Source organism: Crocuta crocuta, unplaced genomic scaffold (genome assembly GCF_008692635.1).
Source record: "Crocuta crocuta isolate KB4526 unplaced genomic scaffold, BGI_CrCroc_1.0 scaffold682, whole genome shotgun sequence".
Classification (NCBI taxonomy): domain Eukaryota; kingdom Metazoa; phylum Chordata; class Mammalia; order Carnivora; family Hyaenidae; genus Crocuta; species Crocuta crocuta.
In genome coordinates, this window is record NW_027533277.1 from 169,398 (window position 1) to 185,641 (window position 16,244).

The 16,244-nt window shown below is 54.5% G+C and overlaps 2 protein-coding genes across 2 annotated transcripts in view; one reads left to right on the plus strand and one right to left on the minus strand.

Moving 5' to 3' along the window:
* EPHB6 (EPH receptor B6) overlaps positions 1-1,411 on the plus strand; it is a 7,387-nt gene extending 5,976 nt beyond the window's left edge. Inside the window, exons 13-16 of the mRNA XM_077747887.1 lie at positions 104-253; positions 513-706; positions 826-981; positions 1,091-1,411. Coding sequence (XP_077604013.1) covers positions 104-253; positions 513-706; positions 826-981; positions 1,091-1,199 — 609 coding nt within the window. The 3' untranslated portion in view covers positions 1,200-1,411. The remainder of the gene's footprint in view (positions 1-103; positions 254-512; positions 707-825; positions 982-1,090) is intronic.
* A 338-nt stretch (positions 1,412-1,749) lies between these two features.
* On the minus strand, positions 1,750-15,767 carry TRPV6 (transient receptor potential cation channel subfamily V member 6). Its single transcript, XM_077747886.1, has 15 exons — positions 15,640-15,767; positions 7,943-8,040; positions 7,671-7,793; positions 7,216-7,353; positions 6,821-6,919; positions 6,516-6,691; positions 6,024-6,170; positions 5,729-5,941; positions 5,326-5,412; positions 5,150-5,226; positions 4,751-4,916; positions 4,291-4,357; positions 3,652-3,920; positions 2,557-2,663; positions 1,750-2,325 (listed from the first exon to the last, which is right to left on the minus strand). Exons 1-15 carry the CDS (start codon positions 15,765-15,767, stop codon positions 2,046-2,048), a joined length of 2,175 nt encoding a protein of 724 aa, XP_077604012.1. The 3' UTR covers positions 1,750-2,045.
* Between the last annotated feature and the right edge of the window lie 477 nt (positions 15,768-16,244).

Genomic DNA, 16,244 nt, shown 5'->3' on the forward strand with positions numbered 1-16,244 from the left:
CAGGAGAGAACGCCGGGCAGACATCTGAGCACACAGCAGTTGCTCAGTTAATGTGGCCACTGCACTAATTATTGCTACTGTTACTTCCAACCCCACCCCTCAGGGCCCAAGTTGTATGCTTCGATGGGCAGCCCCGGAGGTCATCGCTCACGGAAAACATACAACGTCCAGTGACGTCTGGAGCTTTGGGATAGTCATGTGGGAAGTAATGAGCTATGGAGAGAGGCCCTACTGGGACATGAGTGACCAGGAGGTGAGCTCTCGACCTAGACCTTGCTGATCCCCCATCCCCATCCTTCCAATCCACCAGCCTCACAGACTCGTACGTTCTGAGCCTCTGTTCTCTAATCCGCTCACATAGGAAGTTCTCTTGGCTTCCATATTGTTAAGTCCCTTCCCCACCCTAACTTCCTGCTCCGCCTGATCCCAGCCCACCCACTAACCTAACCAGCAAGATACTGCCTTCCACCAGCGGGAGCTTCTCATCACCGCCGTCCTCCTCTAACCCCCAGGTGCTAAATGCAATAGAACAGGAGTTCCGGCTTCCCCCACCTCCAGGCTGCCCTCCTGGACTACATCTGCTTATGCTAGACACTTGGCAGAAGGACCGTACCCAGCGGCCCCATTTTGACCAGCTGGTGGCCGCGTTTGACAAGATGATCCGAAAGCCAGACACTCTACAGGCTGACGGGGGCCCTGGGGACAGGTCTGGAGATGGGGGCTGGAGCCTGGGACAGCCAGGGAGGGTGGCTACAAACTGAAACCCAACCGAGGAGAGGGGAGTAGAATGAAGGGGAGACTTTGACACCCCCTCCCCCCACTTAGACCTTCCCAGGCCCTCCTGAACCCCGTGGCCCTGGACTTTCCTTCTCTGGACTCGCCCCAGGCCTGGCTTTCGGCCATTGGACTGGAATGCTACCAAGATAACTTCTCCAAGTTTGGCCTCTGCACCTTCACTGATGTGGCCCAGCTGAGCCTGGAGTAAGCAGGGAGCGTGGTGGGGTGGGGATTCCTCTGGGCCCCGGGCCAGGGGTCACGCCGGGGCCCTCCGAGAAGCCAGCCCAGACGTGATGCCCTCCTTCCCCACCAGAGACCTGCCTGCCCTGGGCATCACCCTGGCCGGCCACCAGAAGAAACTGCTATACAACATTCAGCTCCTGCAGCAGCACCTGACGCGGCCGGGCTCAGTGGAGGTCTGAGGCCCGGGCTCCAGCTGTGCACGGGCGGGCGATGCCCTGGACGGCCCTGGACGTAGATCCCAGGAGCCACATGCGATGTGAGAGCCAGTCTCTGTCTCGGTCTCCTCCAGAGTGCCTGCCACACTGCACCCGACCCCCCCGGAAGCCTCGATCCCTAGTCCTCCTCCGCCCTCCTCCACCCCCCCCTGCATTAAAGGGAAAGAAGAAACTTTGCCAGGTGGTAGTGTGGTGAGGGCCGAGCCTGCGAGGAAGGGCTGGGAAGGCCCTGGAGGAGGAGCCCAGGGCCATTGCCCGCAGGCAACGTGGCAGAGCTGAATGCGCTGGGGAGCAGAGCAGGGAACGACTTTATTGGAAGGTAGAAGGTGGCAAGGCTCGACCAGCTTTACCCCACCCCCAAAGCGGTTCCTGTCCCCCTCATTCGTGCTTTCCACGTGCCTCCCCCCGCCCAGCTGTCTGGAGCACCCTGGGAAGGACTGTCCCCTTCCCGCCATGACGCTGGGGCAGAGGCGGCAAGCCTGTCCTTAAAGTGCTTTGCTCTGACAGTGCAGAGTACTTCAGTAAGGCAGAAGAGCCACGCAGCCTGGTCCTCACTGGCAGCAGCCCCGGGCTCGGGGCGAGGCGAGGGCCGCCCCCCTCCTTGCTTTCTGTTGGCCCCAGAGCTGATCGGGTAGTGGAGGCCCGAGTGGTGGAGGCCAGGGCAGCGATGCCCAGCTTGCGGTCCCGGGAGGGCATGCCTTCTGCTTTCCCCCTGGCCCTGGGAGCTTAGACCTCCGGGTGTCTGGGGTTTGCGTTTTGACGCCCCCAGGAAAAGGGGAGCAGCTGCGGGCACCGGAGGGCAGAGCGGGCTCAGACCTGGTACTCCCAGCCCTCGCCGTCCTCCAGAGCCCTGTTGACCAGCCCCCGCAGCTCCCTCCTCAGGGTGCCTTGCCGAAGCCTCTCCCAGTTGGCGCTGCTGCGGGAGGTACTTCGGGACACTGAGGGGGTGCACAGGGACAGGTGGGGGCCCGGCGGGTGGTCCAGCGGCAGTTCGTCCGAGGCTCTGTCCAGGTCCTCGGAGCCCTGGCTGTGGAAGGCCTGTGCGTAGCGCCGCATTCGCTGCCGGTTGAGGTCCTGTCTGTCTTCCACCCTGTGGAGAGCGAGGCGGTGAGGGGGACCGTGCCGGTGTCCTGCGCCCGCCCCGTCCACCACGACGGGCCTGCTCCCTTCCCTGCGGCTGCTGCGGGCACGGGGGCTGCCAGCGGCTCAGTGTCCAGCGTCCAGCAGGCATCCGTAGGGGACCTCAGGTCAACGCGGGTCAACGGGCACAGCCCCCCCCTCCCCGGGGGCAGGGGGCTGTCCAGCCCCGGCAGGAACTCACCGCAGGAACCAGCGATCCCCCAGCCCGTATTCGCGCCCGCAGATCCCCGAGCGCGGCCACAGGCAGCGGGGCAGCTTCCGCTCCAGCATCACCGTGGTGGCCACCACCTGCGTGCGGGGACAGAGGGGCCGTCACAGGTTGGGTGCCGACTGAGACATCGACTGAGGACGGTGGGAAGAGGAGAGGGCATGGGCGGAGGGGGGACAGCTGAGCAGTAGCTGGGAAACAGAGGAGCTCAGGCCTCGAAGAGGCAGCAAACAACACCCCCCNAGTCCATGGGCCATGAGCCCACAACTCTTTACCCCGTGACCTGACATCCATGCGGATCGTGCAGGAGATTGAGAGGCCCCGCTCCAAGAAGACACAGAGGAGGGCAGAGCAGACAGAAAGGGATCCTCAGGGCCACAGGATATTTTGACCCTACAGACATAAAGTCCATTAAAAAATGCCCACATCCTACTAAGAAATTGAATATCAATACATGTGCATGGAAAAACATTTTCCTGAGCAAACCCCGTTTAGCCAATCGAAGGCCTTTTAACAGTTTTCTACACAGCGCAGCAAAGTAGCATTCAAATTGGGGGATTTGCATTTTTATTTTTGTGGAAAATAAAAAAGAAGAAATAAGTATATTTCTATACTTAGAAATTATTTTCTAAGTATATTTTCAAATGGTGCTTTGACTCATTTAGCGGTCTTCTGTCTCCATCATGATCTGACCGAAGATAACTTCCGCTCCTCTGGGAAGTTTTGGTAGCATTTGTTTTTTAACCTGTCCAATTTTTCTGTGTCAGATTTCACAGACTGATTTCCTAAATGCACTTTCAGCCACCATAAGCTGTATTTCATGTTGCTTCTTCTAGAAAAGCCTGAGGTTTTACTTTTTGAGGAAGTGATGAGGAATTCTTTCCAGCTGTTCGGGTATTACTCAGTTGTATTGCGAACACTCTGTGATTTTGTGTACCGCGGTGGTAACCATCTCTACGGTCTCAACCTACGTGGGGTCAAAATATCCTGCTTCTGTCTGAGCTCCTTTCCCTCTTTGGCTGGGAGGGAATGACCTGCAACAGACCTCCCGGCCACCGGGGGGCTCACCTGCGCCCTCCAGAGTTCATCCCGCTCGTGGGCCACCCGCCAGTGAGTGTCACCCATCATGGCGATGAGGAGGTTGAGCATGAGCAGCGTGGCGATAATGGCGAAGGCGGCGTAGGTGATGCTGTACATGAAGGGCAAATCCACGTCATAGTTGGCAGGCCCGTCGATGACTGTGAGGAACAGCTCGAAGGTGCTGAACAGTGCCATGGGGTAGTCGTAGAAATGGCCCAGCTCGTTCGGGTCCTCTGTCTGGAAGATGATGTAGAAGGCTGCTCCACCCAAGGGGGTGAGAGTTACCATGGCAACCACGTAGGAGACTGGACCACAGCCAGCTCTTTGCTGCCCATTCCAGCCCTGTGCCCCTCTTCTGCATCCAGTATCCCCGTCCAGCCTTCCGTGCTCCATGCATTGGGTTCTTATATTCCCTTATTTTCAATATGGCTTAGCGTGATCCCAAGAGTCACGTCTGGAAGCACTCCCAGTTTTGACTCCCCTCCAGGCATATTCCATCCTCAGACCCTACAGCCTCCCCTCCCTGCCTTCCCTCCCAGCTTCCGCCAAATTTATCCACAGGCATTCTGGGCTCTCCAGCCTCCTCCAACCTCCCTCTCTCGTGGCCCCTTCCCAGACATGATTTACCTGAGGCAAAGCCCAGGATGACCACAGCCATCAGCCAACAGAATCGCATCAAGTCGCCAAAAATCATCTAAAGGGAGGAGGGGAAGGAAGATACCTCCATACGGATCCCCTGAGCAACTGCCCCTGGCGGCCTCTCACTAGACTAACCCTGAGAAGTCCCACAGCTCCGCCCTCCGGGGGTTAGCAAACTATGGCTGCGTGGCAAATCTGCTTTGCCTGCTTGGGTATGGCCCTTGAACTAAGAATGGTTTTTACATTTTTAAATGTAAAAGGATTGAGAAATTTTAAAGTTTAAAGGATTGAGAAAACAAAAAAGGAGGAGGAAAAGAAATGAAAATGGAATAGAGCCCACATGTGGCTTGCCAAACCTTCCGATCTAGTATCTGGTCCTTTAGAAACACGTCTGCAGCAATCCCTGCCCTAGGACCTTTCTCTAGAAAGCTCAGGGGGAGGCACGGACCTTCTGGATCATGATGGTGAAAGGGCCCAACATCTGGAATCCTCGGGCGAAGTACATGACATTGCACCAGCCCAGCACCAAGGCGAAGGACATGGGCACCACCTCCCCGTTGGCATTGGTGAGCCGCATCACCATGGTCACCAGCACCATGCAGGCATAGGTGATGCTGGGGGTGGGGAGCAGAGGGGGAATGAGAGGAGACTGGGATCATCGTGGGGACGCAAGAGACACTGAGGTGACAGCACCCACACACTCAGATTCGGCCTTCCCAAGTTCAAGACACAAGGCTACACGTATCACTGGAGACGGATCTCTGGAGTTAATTTTCCCCAGGGATCGTCCAGGGCTCAGGAATCCAGGGAGTGAGTGAGGGGCCTCAAGGAAAGCAAGGAGACTCACATGAGGACGTGGAATGGCCCCCCGAGGATGGTCTGTCCAAAGAAGCGAGTGACCCCCACCCTGAAGATGTCTGGAATCTGGAGAGAGACCGGGAAGCACAAAGGCACTTGTAGACAGAGGCTCGGGCTGGATCCCTGGGCCCGACAGCCTCACCCGAGATCCTGCCCACTCCTCACCTCTGCAAGCAGAATGATCACAGCTCCCATGACAGTCACCAGCTCCCCCACCAGGCGGATGTTATCCTCACGGCTCACATAGGCCTCCTGCGGGGGAAACGGGGTCAGAGCACTCAGGGGCCCCATGCATCCGGCCTGCCTCCCCCTGGGCACAAGTCCGTGTCTCCTGCATAGGGTCACCAGCCCTGTCGGATTCTTTTTAACCTGGTAGGCTGGGCTCTTTGAAACCCTTCTCTTTGAGCACATGTGTGTTTCTGTGCACCCGTATTTTGGGTTTGTGCCTACGTAATTGAGAGCTGGGTGAGAGGAGAAATGGGGGCTGGAGAACAGGTAAGCGCTGTGGGTCTGAGAAAGGGCAGGGAGCTGAATCCTGCCCTGAGGCTCAGCGCCCCTAGGGCGTCACCTGAAGTAGCTTCTGCTGTCGGAGGGTATTGTCCCGGGGACCAGTGTGGTTACTGGTCCTGGGCTTGAGGGGGCGGTAGACGCAGCACATGGTGAAACAGATGATGTACAGCAGGTATATGGTGCCCAGCACGCAGAAGTACGGCCGCCCGTATCTCTTCCACTTGAGGCTCACCAGCTCTTTCACCGGGGTCTGGTCCAGGATCTGGCGAGCCTGCGACAGAAAGGAAATAGAGCGGGCACCTGGGAGACCCTGACTTCCCTCGCCAGCTGCTTTCTGACCGTACGACCCATACCTCCCGCTTCTTGGTGGTCACAATAAGTTCCAGGAGAGACTGCTCATCCCCCGAGGAGTCAATCTCGGTGAGGTCGTAGAGAGTGGAGGTCAGCGGCCCGTAGGTCCACTGGATGTGCTTCCGCTTCTGCATCAGGTGCTGGAACATCTGTGAGGAACGGCGGGCAGTCAGAGGGTCAGTGTGAGAAGCTGGCTGGGGGTCTGCACCGCTGAAGAAGGCTGTGACCCACTCCTTGGGACTAACGGACGGTTCGTTGCGTGAGCCTCCTTTTTTCTGGTTATCCTTCTTTCCCACGGACCCTATAAAGATCTGAACGAGGAAGACAAGCAAAGGGAACAGAGCTCCGGGGTCCCAGAGCTGATGCTCTGAAGTGACATTCTCAAAGCCTCCGAGTCAGGAGGCCCTGAGGCTGAGCAGGCTCCCAACCCTCTGGGCAGTTGGGGAGGAAGGGTCTTTGGACGGACGCCACGGGGCCGGGGGAGTGCCCCTCACCACGGTGTTGCCCTCCACTCCGGCCAGCTTGAAGGGGGTGAGACCCTGGTGATTGGGCACGAGGTCCAGGGACTGCAGGTGCTCCCTGCGCCCATCGTAGGACAGCAGCAGGTTGTACATCTGGCAGGCAAAGGTCTTGTTGGGCTGCAGGATGAGGATGTGCAACACGGTGTTTCCTGGGGGAGGACGCCGGCGTCACGGAGCCATTGGGCTAAAGTCCCCGCTGTTCCCCTGCCCACCCTGGGGTGGGCCTGCGGGCTGTCCCGGCCCCTGCCCTCACAGCCCCCCAGCACCCCGGCTCTTACCCAGGGAGTCCTGGGCCCGGATGTCGGCTCCATGCTCAATGAGCAGCCTCACGATCTCCTCACTGCCCACGCACGCAGCGAAGGACAAAGGGTGCTCCCCTGTGGACACAGAGGGCTCCGTGGCATGAGTGCTCAATGGGCTGGGGGGGTGGGCAGTGTTCCCGAGTGATTGCCTCCTTCCGTCCACATCTCAGCTCTGGGCCTGGGGACACTTGTCAGCAGAAGCAGAGGCAGGGACGGAGTATGTGTCACGGGGAGACTTGGCTCTGGCCTTAAGTCCTAGAAGGCCTGACCCCTTCCACTTTTCCAGGGCTGGAGCCCTCCTCCACCCACCCTCCCTTTGCTCTTGCCCACCTCCCCATCCCCCTTCCTCCCAGCCCTGGCCCTGCTCTCACCAAAGTAGATGAGGTTGCGGGGGCTGCGGCGGAAAGCTGTGCCTGTAGCTCTGGCAGAGACGCTGGCCCCGTGGGCAAGGAGGGCTCTCACCAAGTTCACGTTCTGGTTCACGATGGCTATGTGCAGTGCGGTCTGACCTGGCCCAGAGAGAGCCTCAGTCATGGGGTCTGTCCCCAGGATCCTGCAAGGCTCCCTCCCATATCTACACCCAGTCCTCACCCCATTAGCCTGATGGTGGGGGAGGAGGGACAGAGCCCCAGATCTAGCAGGGTCCCCAGGGAAGCCAGCTGCTGTTTTTTCTCCCCTTGCATTTTGGGGGCGGGGGGTTGGTGTTCTAATGGTGTGCAGTGAGGATGACAAGAAAAAAGGGAGATGGCGGGAGGAATGAAACCCTCTTTAGTTGCCCCAAGTTAATCCACTGCAGAGACTGACTTAAAATATGCAGCACCCTCACCTTCGTACAGCTCTGATGTCATGGGCTCGAAGACCAGCTCCGGGGCAGCCTCCATCAGCACTATGGCGGCCTCCAGGTTGTCGTAAAGGGCTGCTAAGTGCAGCGCTGTCTCCCCCATGGCTCCTGGTGTTGACAGAAAGAAGAGTCCTATGGCTTCCGTGGAGCAGGGGAACGGTGACGATAGGCATTTAGGGGCCCACCACAGAAGGTCCGGGGCTCTACTGGGAGCCACGTGTATAGGTGTGACAGGGGCCAAGCGCTCTGCCCCTTACCTCTCTGGTGCACCTCGCAGGCCTCATACTTGAGTAGCTTGTTGAGAGCCTGGACGTTGTTCTCCTTGGCAGCTAGAAGGAGAGGAGACTCCCAGATCCTACAAGGGAAGGAATTGGGAAGGTGGCAATAGTGAGCAGGCCCCCTTGTGCAGAGAGGCCTGATGGCTTGGCTCCATCAGATGTAAACATGTGCACCTCGTGACACTGAACTTGATCCAGGGAAGTGAGGTCAGCAGGGTACCGAGGGTTGCCTGATTTTTTTTTTCTTGACCAGTTAGTTACCCCCAAACCAACTGTTTCCCCTTTCAGCCTGTGTGGGAGAGAATCAGTGACTGGTTTCCTATCCTCTGAGTGCTGGGACCAGAACATGTGTGTACGTGTGAATGTGTTATCTGTGTATATCGGGTATGGAGGAGAGGAGTTAAAGTACTCATTCACCTCCTGACCTACTGACCTCTGGAGCAACCCTGTTGAGCTTCACTAAGTGCCCTGTGATTACCCGCCCAGATAAGCTTTGTTTTCATGGACTAAGGGTACAAGGAATTCCTCTCTCATATTTGTGAAGAAAGTCAACATGTAGAGGCCAGCAGATTTTCTCCAGTGGCGTGATGCTCTCCTTTCTAAACCTTCTCAGCAAAGCCCATTGATCTGGCACTTTCTTTCCTACAACAGCATCCTCAGAGCTGAATCAGAAAGTAACAGTGGGTCCTTTTTGTTCTGACCCCTAAGTCAGAGTACAGTGTCTTCCTACTTCCTGTCTGCTTCTCACTTGTTTTAGGCAAAAAAAAGAAAAGAAAGCATCTTCTCTGACTCATTAAACCCTCTTGCGTTTTACTCCTACAGTGAACTAAAACCTATATTATCATAAAAACTTAGCCCAACTAAGACCCACGGGGCTCCCTTTATTCAAATTCTCTCTTGGCCCAGAGCCATTTGGTCTTTCTATGGGATCTAAATGAAATAACGCCATTTATCCATAGATGGCCGACTATGTGAATGGAAGCTCACACACTGAAGTACTGGGGCTGGCAGGAAATCAACTCCAAGAGCTGGGACGGGAGGGTGATCAGGAGAAGAGGAAGGGGCACAAGACTCACATTCCCCAGACTGTTGGCCCCAGCTCCCCCACCCCCACCCCCATGCCACCTGGAGAGCCACCAGGCTTTGTTAATTCAACATTCAATCCCTACCTCCTCGTCCCTACTGACCCTCATCAGTGCATGTCTTCAATACTCTAATCTGCCCCTCATTAGCAAAATATTCCAACGTGTTTCCCTGTGCCCTATTTACCCCCAATCCATCTTTCTCCACACTGCCAGGGTACACCCTCTAAATGGCAGTGCCATCGCAACTTAGAAAAATCTAATAGGTACTTAGATGCTCACAGAGAAGGAATACAGAGGTCCTTTCTAGCCTCTGTGCACCTTTTTTTCCACTCCCTCCTCCTCCCCTTCACTCCTTATTCTTGATATTCTGGCCTCACCGTCCCCCAGAACACTCTATTCTACGGATGCTTGTGCCATATGTAACTTCCACTTGGAATCTAGTGCCTCCACCTCACCTTGTTCATTTCTGTTCTGTCACCCCAATGCCTAGGGATGTGCTCTGCATATGGTAGACACTCTACCACCATCTGCAGAATGAATGAGTTTGTAGCAGTGCCAGAAGGTAGTTTGGCCTTACTGCCCCTGCTTATTATCTCCATTGGCCACCCTCTAAGCCAACCTTAGGCAAACATATAATCTAAGTAAAAAACAGTACGCTTGGTATACAAACACAGCTGCAAAGCAAATTTTCTACACCCCTTCACCACCACCACTGCTTTTCCAACAATTTGCCCAAACCCCTCCTCTATAAATATTCTAGAGCCAGCCCTATTCCCCAACACACACACACACACACACACACACACACACACACACACACATCCTCCCCAGGAAGTTTTCCACACTATATAGTCTGGCCCTTTATTTTCGCATCTTTCTCTGTGTGTTGTGATTAGTACTATCTTTCCTCTACACAAGGGGTGCTTATGGGCAGACGTCAGCCACTTTCTCATCTCTGTTTCCTTTCTCTGCCTTCTTTCAATTAGTTTCTGCCTTTATGGCCTATTTTGACTATAGTTAATGGCAAAGTTAGAAATGGACCCAAGGGGACATCTTACCCAAGTGTAGGGTTCTGCTCCCTACTTCCTAAAACATGAGTGGAGAGGCTAGTTGGTGGAAGGCCTGACTTCCCTTTGGGTCCTTAACATGTCTCTGAAGCCCACAAATGTCCCCGACAAGCCTCCATTCCCACGAGATCTTTTTTCTGACCTTGCTGACTGCCCTAGCAGCCCAGGAAAGAACAAGGAGTTACTGTCCACTGAAGCTTGCCAAATTCACCAAATAAAAATACAGGATGATCTGTTAGATTTTACTTTTAGATATACAACCAATACTTGTTTAATATAGCTATGTCCCACAGGACATTCGGGACATACTAACAACTTAGTGATCCCTTAAATGAAATTCGAATTTAACTCCATGTCCTGAATCTTATCTGGCAATGTTTGTAGAGAACTGCTCTCTTCTGGGTGGCAAACTCCAGAATCTAGCAAAAAAGGGGGCAGTGTAGAAATGGTTCCCAGGGGATCCGACGGGGCAATTACCTGCAATGGCATCATAGGGCCACAAGGGGACAGCAGAGAAAGCTCCCACTCAGACAGCCAGCCCTCTTGGCAGTCAGTTGGACCCCCCAAAACTTGACTACCCTTGGGACCCTTTTAGAAAAAAGGCACAAGAGCAGACCCATCCAAATATTCTTGTGCCTGAGACACAAATAGTTTCTACCACAGTAACCCAGCACAGGAGTTTAGATCTGGAGCAAAATCTTTACCAGGTCTCTGCTAGACACCTCCCCAGGGCAGGAAGAGGAGATACTGATAAAATGTCTTCTGGTTTGGATGGTTAAATTATACTTGGTCCCTTCCAGGGGAAATTTTTACTTTATGTAATAGAATACTTAACATTGCTATTTACAGATGGTGGTTTAGAGCTGTGGCTCTCAACCAGAGGTGACTCCCCCTGCCAAGGAACTTGGTAATGCCTGTTGACATTTTTGGTTGTCACAACAGGGGTAGAGTGGAGGGATGCTACTGGCATCTAGTGGGTAGAAGGCAGGGATGCTGTTAAGAAGTGTCTTATGCAGGGCAGTCTCCCATAACAAAGATTATTCTGTCCAAAATGTCCATCTGCCAAGGTAGGGAATTCCTGGCCTATAGCTAGAATTGTTCATAAACAAATTTTTTTAAAAAAAAGAGGACTCTTGGGGCGCCTGGGTGGCTCAGTCAGTTAAGTGTCTGACTTTGGCTCAGGTGATGATCTCACAGTTTGTGGGTTCGAGCCCCGCGTCAGGCTCTGTGCTGACAGATTCCTCAGAACCTGGAGCCTGCTTCAGATTCTGTGTCTCCCTCTCTCTCTGACCCTCCCCTGTTCATGCTCTGTCTCACTCTATCTCTCAAAAATAAATAAATGTAAAAAGAATTTAAAATAAAGAGGACCCTTCACATTAAAAAGAATGAGAAACTCCCTATACATGTTTTCTTACAAATTGTTAAATATTTAAGAGAGAAACAAAAAGGTAAAGCCTTTTAAGCCCTTGCTGATTAAGCAGCAAAAAGAAATTTTAGAGAAAATCTGAAATTATAGCAGTATGAAAGCTGTTTTCAGAATTTAGCATGCATTATTTTGCTGGACAATTATAAAATTGAATGGTTTTGTTCAGCATTAAACTGGTGAAAACCATATTACAAAACCTACCCATTGTTTTACATAATAAACAAATCACTGAGGTTCCCCTCTGGGCCAGCAGAAAAGATCTCATTAGCTTTCTCCTTGTACTCTGTCCTCCCCTCTCCTTCTTTTTTGTTTGTTTTTGTTTGTTTATTTGTTTTGATCTGTTTATTTTAGAGAGAGAGAGAGAGAGTGAGTGAGAGAGAGTCTGCAAGCAAGCAGGGGAGGGGCAGAGAAAGGGAGGCACAGAATCTGAAGCAGGCTTCAGTCTGAGCTGTCCCAGAGCCCAATGTGGGGACATGGGGCTTGAACCCACAAACTGTGACATCATGACCTGAGCTGAAGTCTGAGCTTAACCTCTTCCTTCTTGAGAATGTATACATGCCTGTGTGCACATGAGCCAAGTTCTGCATTTGGTTGCTGGAAACAAGACAAGATTCAGAGCGCCTTTGGAGAATTCAAATCAGAATTTTCGAGCTAGAAGGCTGCTAGAAATCTAAACTATCTGGTCATGTCACAGATGGAGAAAGAGGCCTGGAGTCCCGAGGTGACCTGTCCAAACAAGTCAGAGGCAGAGCTGGGACTGGGACCCCACTGGCCATTTCCCTGTCCCTAGTCTCTGTGGATCAGGCTTGGGCGAGGGCTTAGAGGCACAAGGAGCTGTGTCCACGGACGTGGGTCACACTGGGTTTTCTCCAAACACACTGTCAGACAAGCGTGCCATTTGGGAAGGGGAGGGCACACGAGATGTGGCGCTCAGAGCACAGGTTCCCAGGAGGATATGCTCTGATAGGAAGGAGGTACCCAGCTCCCCGAACTTCTGCCAACATTGGGTGTGGCCTTTGACTATTGTGTGTTTGGTCTTTTTTTTTCATCACAGTAATCCCATTTGTTAAATGTGCTTTTCAGCCTCCAAAAGGGTATAAGAGTCGTAAGGATATGCTCACTTTTGCTCCTTACAACCTTGTGGCATAGGCTGAATGACTCTTTCATTTTTCAGAAAAGGAAACTGAGGCAGCACAACCAAATTGTTGCTAGAAGATCACACAGAGTTAAAGGCAGAATGCTGGGCCAAGAACCTAGCCTCGGGCTCTCACTGCTAAATTATGTGGTTCTTCTAGTTTATGGCTCTTCCCGATTTTTCTCAGGGGGAGGGGGGTTCAGCCCAGAGCAGTGACCACAGACGAGGGAAAGAGCAGTCATGTGTGGGGAAGAAACATGCACTGGCCACTTGTGGGCTGCCTCCCTCCTGCTCAGGTTCTTGGCGGCCAGATAAGGAAGCCAGAGCTGGGAGGGAAGTGGTTATTTGCGGACTTGGAATTGGTCCGCCCTTCTAAGTGCAGCTGCTCAGCACAAGTGGCTGCAAGCACGCACGTCTGGTGTACTCACTGAGGTGGAGGGTCCCCGTGTACTGGAGAGGCCCACAGTTTACTTTTCACAGACACATCACTTCACGTGTTTATACAGCTCTCTGTTTAAGCAGAGGAGAACGTACTGCAGTCACTGCCTTCCCACCCTCTAGTGGAAGGGAGAAAGTCCCAGCAGCCTCTGGGAGTTTCCAAGCACACCCCGCACCAGGCAGAATCAGATAAATCAGATACCGCACTGTCGTCCTCTCTGCTCCCATGACAAGTGCTTATATCCTTCTTAGGACACTCACCAGGCTCACCTGTCACCCAAGTAGATGCATACTGATGCATTTTGGCCACGAGAATGTGAGCCCCTTGAGAGCAGGGGTGTCACGTTCATTTTCTGCCAATCTAGCAGAGCGCTTTATGCTCCGTAAGTCTTTAGTATGTTGCATCTCAGGAAATAAGACAAGTCAAGGTCCAGGGAGAGATGACGAAGAAGAAATGGGAAAAAGGTAATGGTTCAGCGTGGGCCCAACTTTGTGGATTTGATCAGAGGGGGCAGTGAGACTGAGACCCAAGACACATCTGCTAGAGTGAGAGGAATGCTGGGCTGCTTCCTGGTCATCCTGGGGAGACCACACAGCCTTTCCCTCTCACTGAACCATGCTCCACTCCCTGGAATCCGCCCGCCCCACCCAGAGGCCCCTCTGAGCTGTTGGCACGAATTCCGACTTCACCACTTGCTCACTTTGGGCCTGCTTTGTTCTCAGGGGGAGACCGGCACTGCCTCCCACAGGTTTGGAGCTATAGAAGACAAGATAGGTGCTCGTTACGCTGCTTGCTGCTTTCCGCCATCAGCCCACCTCCTCACCTGTCCGTATTGTTCCCACTTACATGGTCATCTCCTGTTTACCCAGTTATGGGCAAGTCTCCCCTAAGGCCGGTTGATGGCAAAGCTCAGGACACTTCCCTTTCTGGCATTTTCAGTGTCCTTCCTGGGAGCGCCCACCCAGAGGGGAATCAATACTCCAGGCTCTGGGAGGGAAGGAGGGGGCTGAGAAACTGTGGAACCAGATAGGGGGGATCAAGAAAGGAAGGGATCCCTCAAAGGGGTGACATCAGGCCCTCCTGGCCCAAGGCCGTGAAAGGAGGCCCACCCGATGGTCCTCAGAAGAAACAGAGGCCGAAAAGACGAGTGGAGGCAGCCAGACTGCGGTCCCTGTCTCTGTCCCTCCCTTGATGGCACACAGAACAACTCTGCCGCTCCTTTCAGGCCCCAGGCCTTTCTGTGCTCTGTCTGGCCCCCCAGCCCCAGGGTCCTGAGTGGGTAGGAAGAGTGGAACCAGTGAGGCCTATTCTCCGACAACAATGCCATTCTGTGCCTCAAGATGTCATCAGCCAAACATGCGCTCAGCCCCTGCTCTCCCAGGCCCGGGGGGAGAGAAGTGGGCGGCTGGTGTGACCGACTGAGGGGAAGCCAAAGCTCAGAAAGGAACACACCCCCAGCCCAGAACCCTGGAGCAAAGGAAGAAAAACCATAGGCGCTCCCTGTCAGGCTCAGGCGGGTCTCTGTTCCTGGAGATGGAGAAAGACCCTCAGGTCCGAAAACTTGGGGCTTTCCTCTATGAAGACACACGTATTAACTGCCTTCTCAGGGTTCCTGAGAGCACCCCAGTGGGACTTCCTTCTAGGGCGCCAGCACCTGGGTAGGGAGACCCGTGGAGACTTTGGAGAGGACATCTCACGCAAACATGGCCTCCAGCTTCCCCCTCCCCTCTCCTCTCCCTCCTAGGGGGTGGGGACATCAGATTTTAGGGAAGTGTTCAGGGGCTCACACTTTAGAGCCTCTCAGGTGAGCATGGGTCCTTAGTACATCTGGTATTGTGGCCAGGCATCCACACCCCTCTCCCCAGTAGAGGCTAATGAACTCCAGGGCTGGGTCCCAGCTTTGGCTCTAAATCACCCCAGTGTCTGGCATTCAGCCTTGGTCATCGCCTAATGGTGGTGATCGTGCATCGGAATGGCAACCATGGCCGCCTCCTGTCCTCTGTGGTCACTAATGTCTGCAGTGCCTGCTCTGCCTCATTCATTCATGCGTCCACCCCCACACGCGGATGTGGCCGTGTTCTGTGTTTCTGCAGGAGACGCTGCTCTAGGGACAGGGAACGGAGCTATCAGGCGTTGTGCTGACCTCCCAGCATCCCTGGGCTGGCGGGCCTATGGTGCCATCATCTTTCCAAGGCCCAGCAAGGTGGCCAGCCTTGAGGGAAGTACAAGGGGCTTGCAGAATTAGATCGGATCTTAAAGATAGCGGGTGCCTGTGTCCATGCGGCTCCCTCCCCTTCCGCCTGGCATCCTGGGGAGCCGAGCCAGCTCCACAGGCTAAGACCTTCAAGACAAAATGCTCCCAAGGAGCCAGGCCTGGAAGTGCAGTCTGTACAAACCCAGGTGCCGAACAGAGACTGAGAGGGGAAGGTGGAAAGGAGGAAGGCAGGGCGTGGGGGGAGGGGCAGGAAGAGCTGGGAGGGGGTGAGGGGCAGGCGTGGGGGTGGGGGAGCAGATGGAAGCTTACCTCTTCTGCTGCTGTAGGTTCTGCTCATCTCGGCTCTGAGCCCAGGACTCCCGTCTCTGGAGCCATCTACACAATTTTCTCCACAGGCAGAGAATGAACCCCTTGTCCTTGGGCAGCGGCAACCCCATGGGGTGTAGGGCCGGCTCCTTGGGGGGCTGAGGCCGAGGCCAGGCCCCCAGAGCACTCAGCCGTGGGGCCACATCAGCACCCCCAAGGGCCGGCCTGCCCTCTCCCTGTAGAGGTCCCGTCTCCTACCTTCCTGGTCCCTCCCTCCCCGAGGAGTCTCCCCGAGGCGCCAGAGCCCCACAGCAGCGCTCTGAGGTTCTTACACTTGGCAGAGCTGGGACTCCCTCTGCTGGGTTCCTCCTAGGAACTCCTCCTGGGAGCGAGGGAGCGAGGGAGCGTGCAGACACTCCCACCCTCCTCCCAAATTACCTGAGATTTAAAGAGACAGGCCAGCAGACCTGCCTTCCATCTGCGTTAACTCCCTCCCGGCCTGCCTGGGTCTCTCTCCCTGCCCCCAGGCCAGTCCAGGAAGGGGAGGCCTTCCGAGAATGGAGAGGCCTCCCTTGGACTTTGGGACACCTGGTGACCTTTTATAGAAA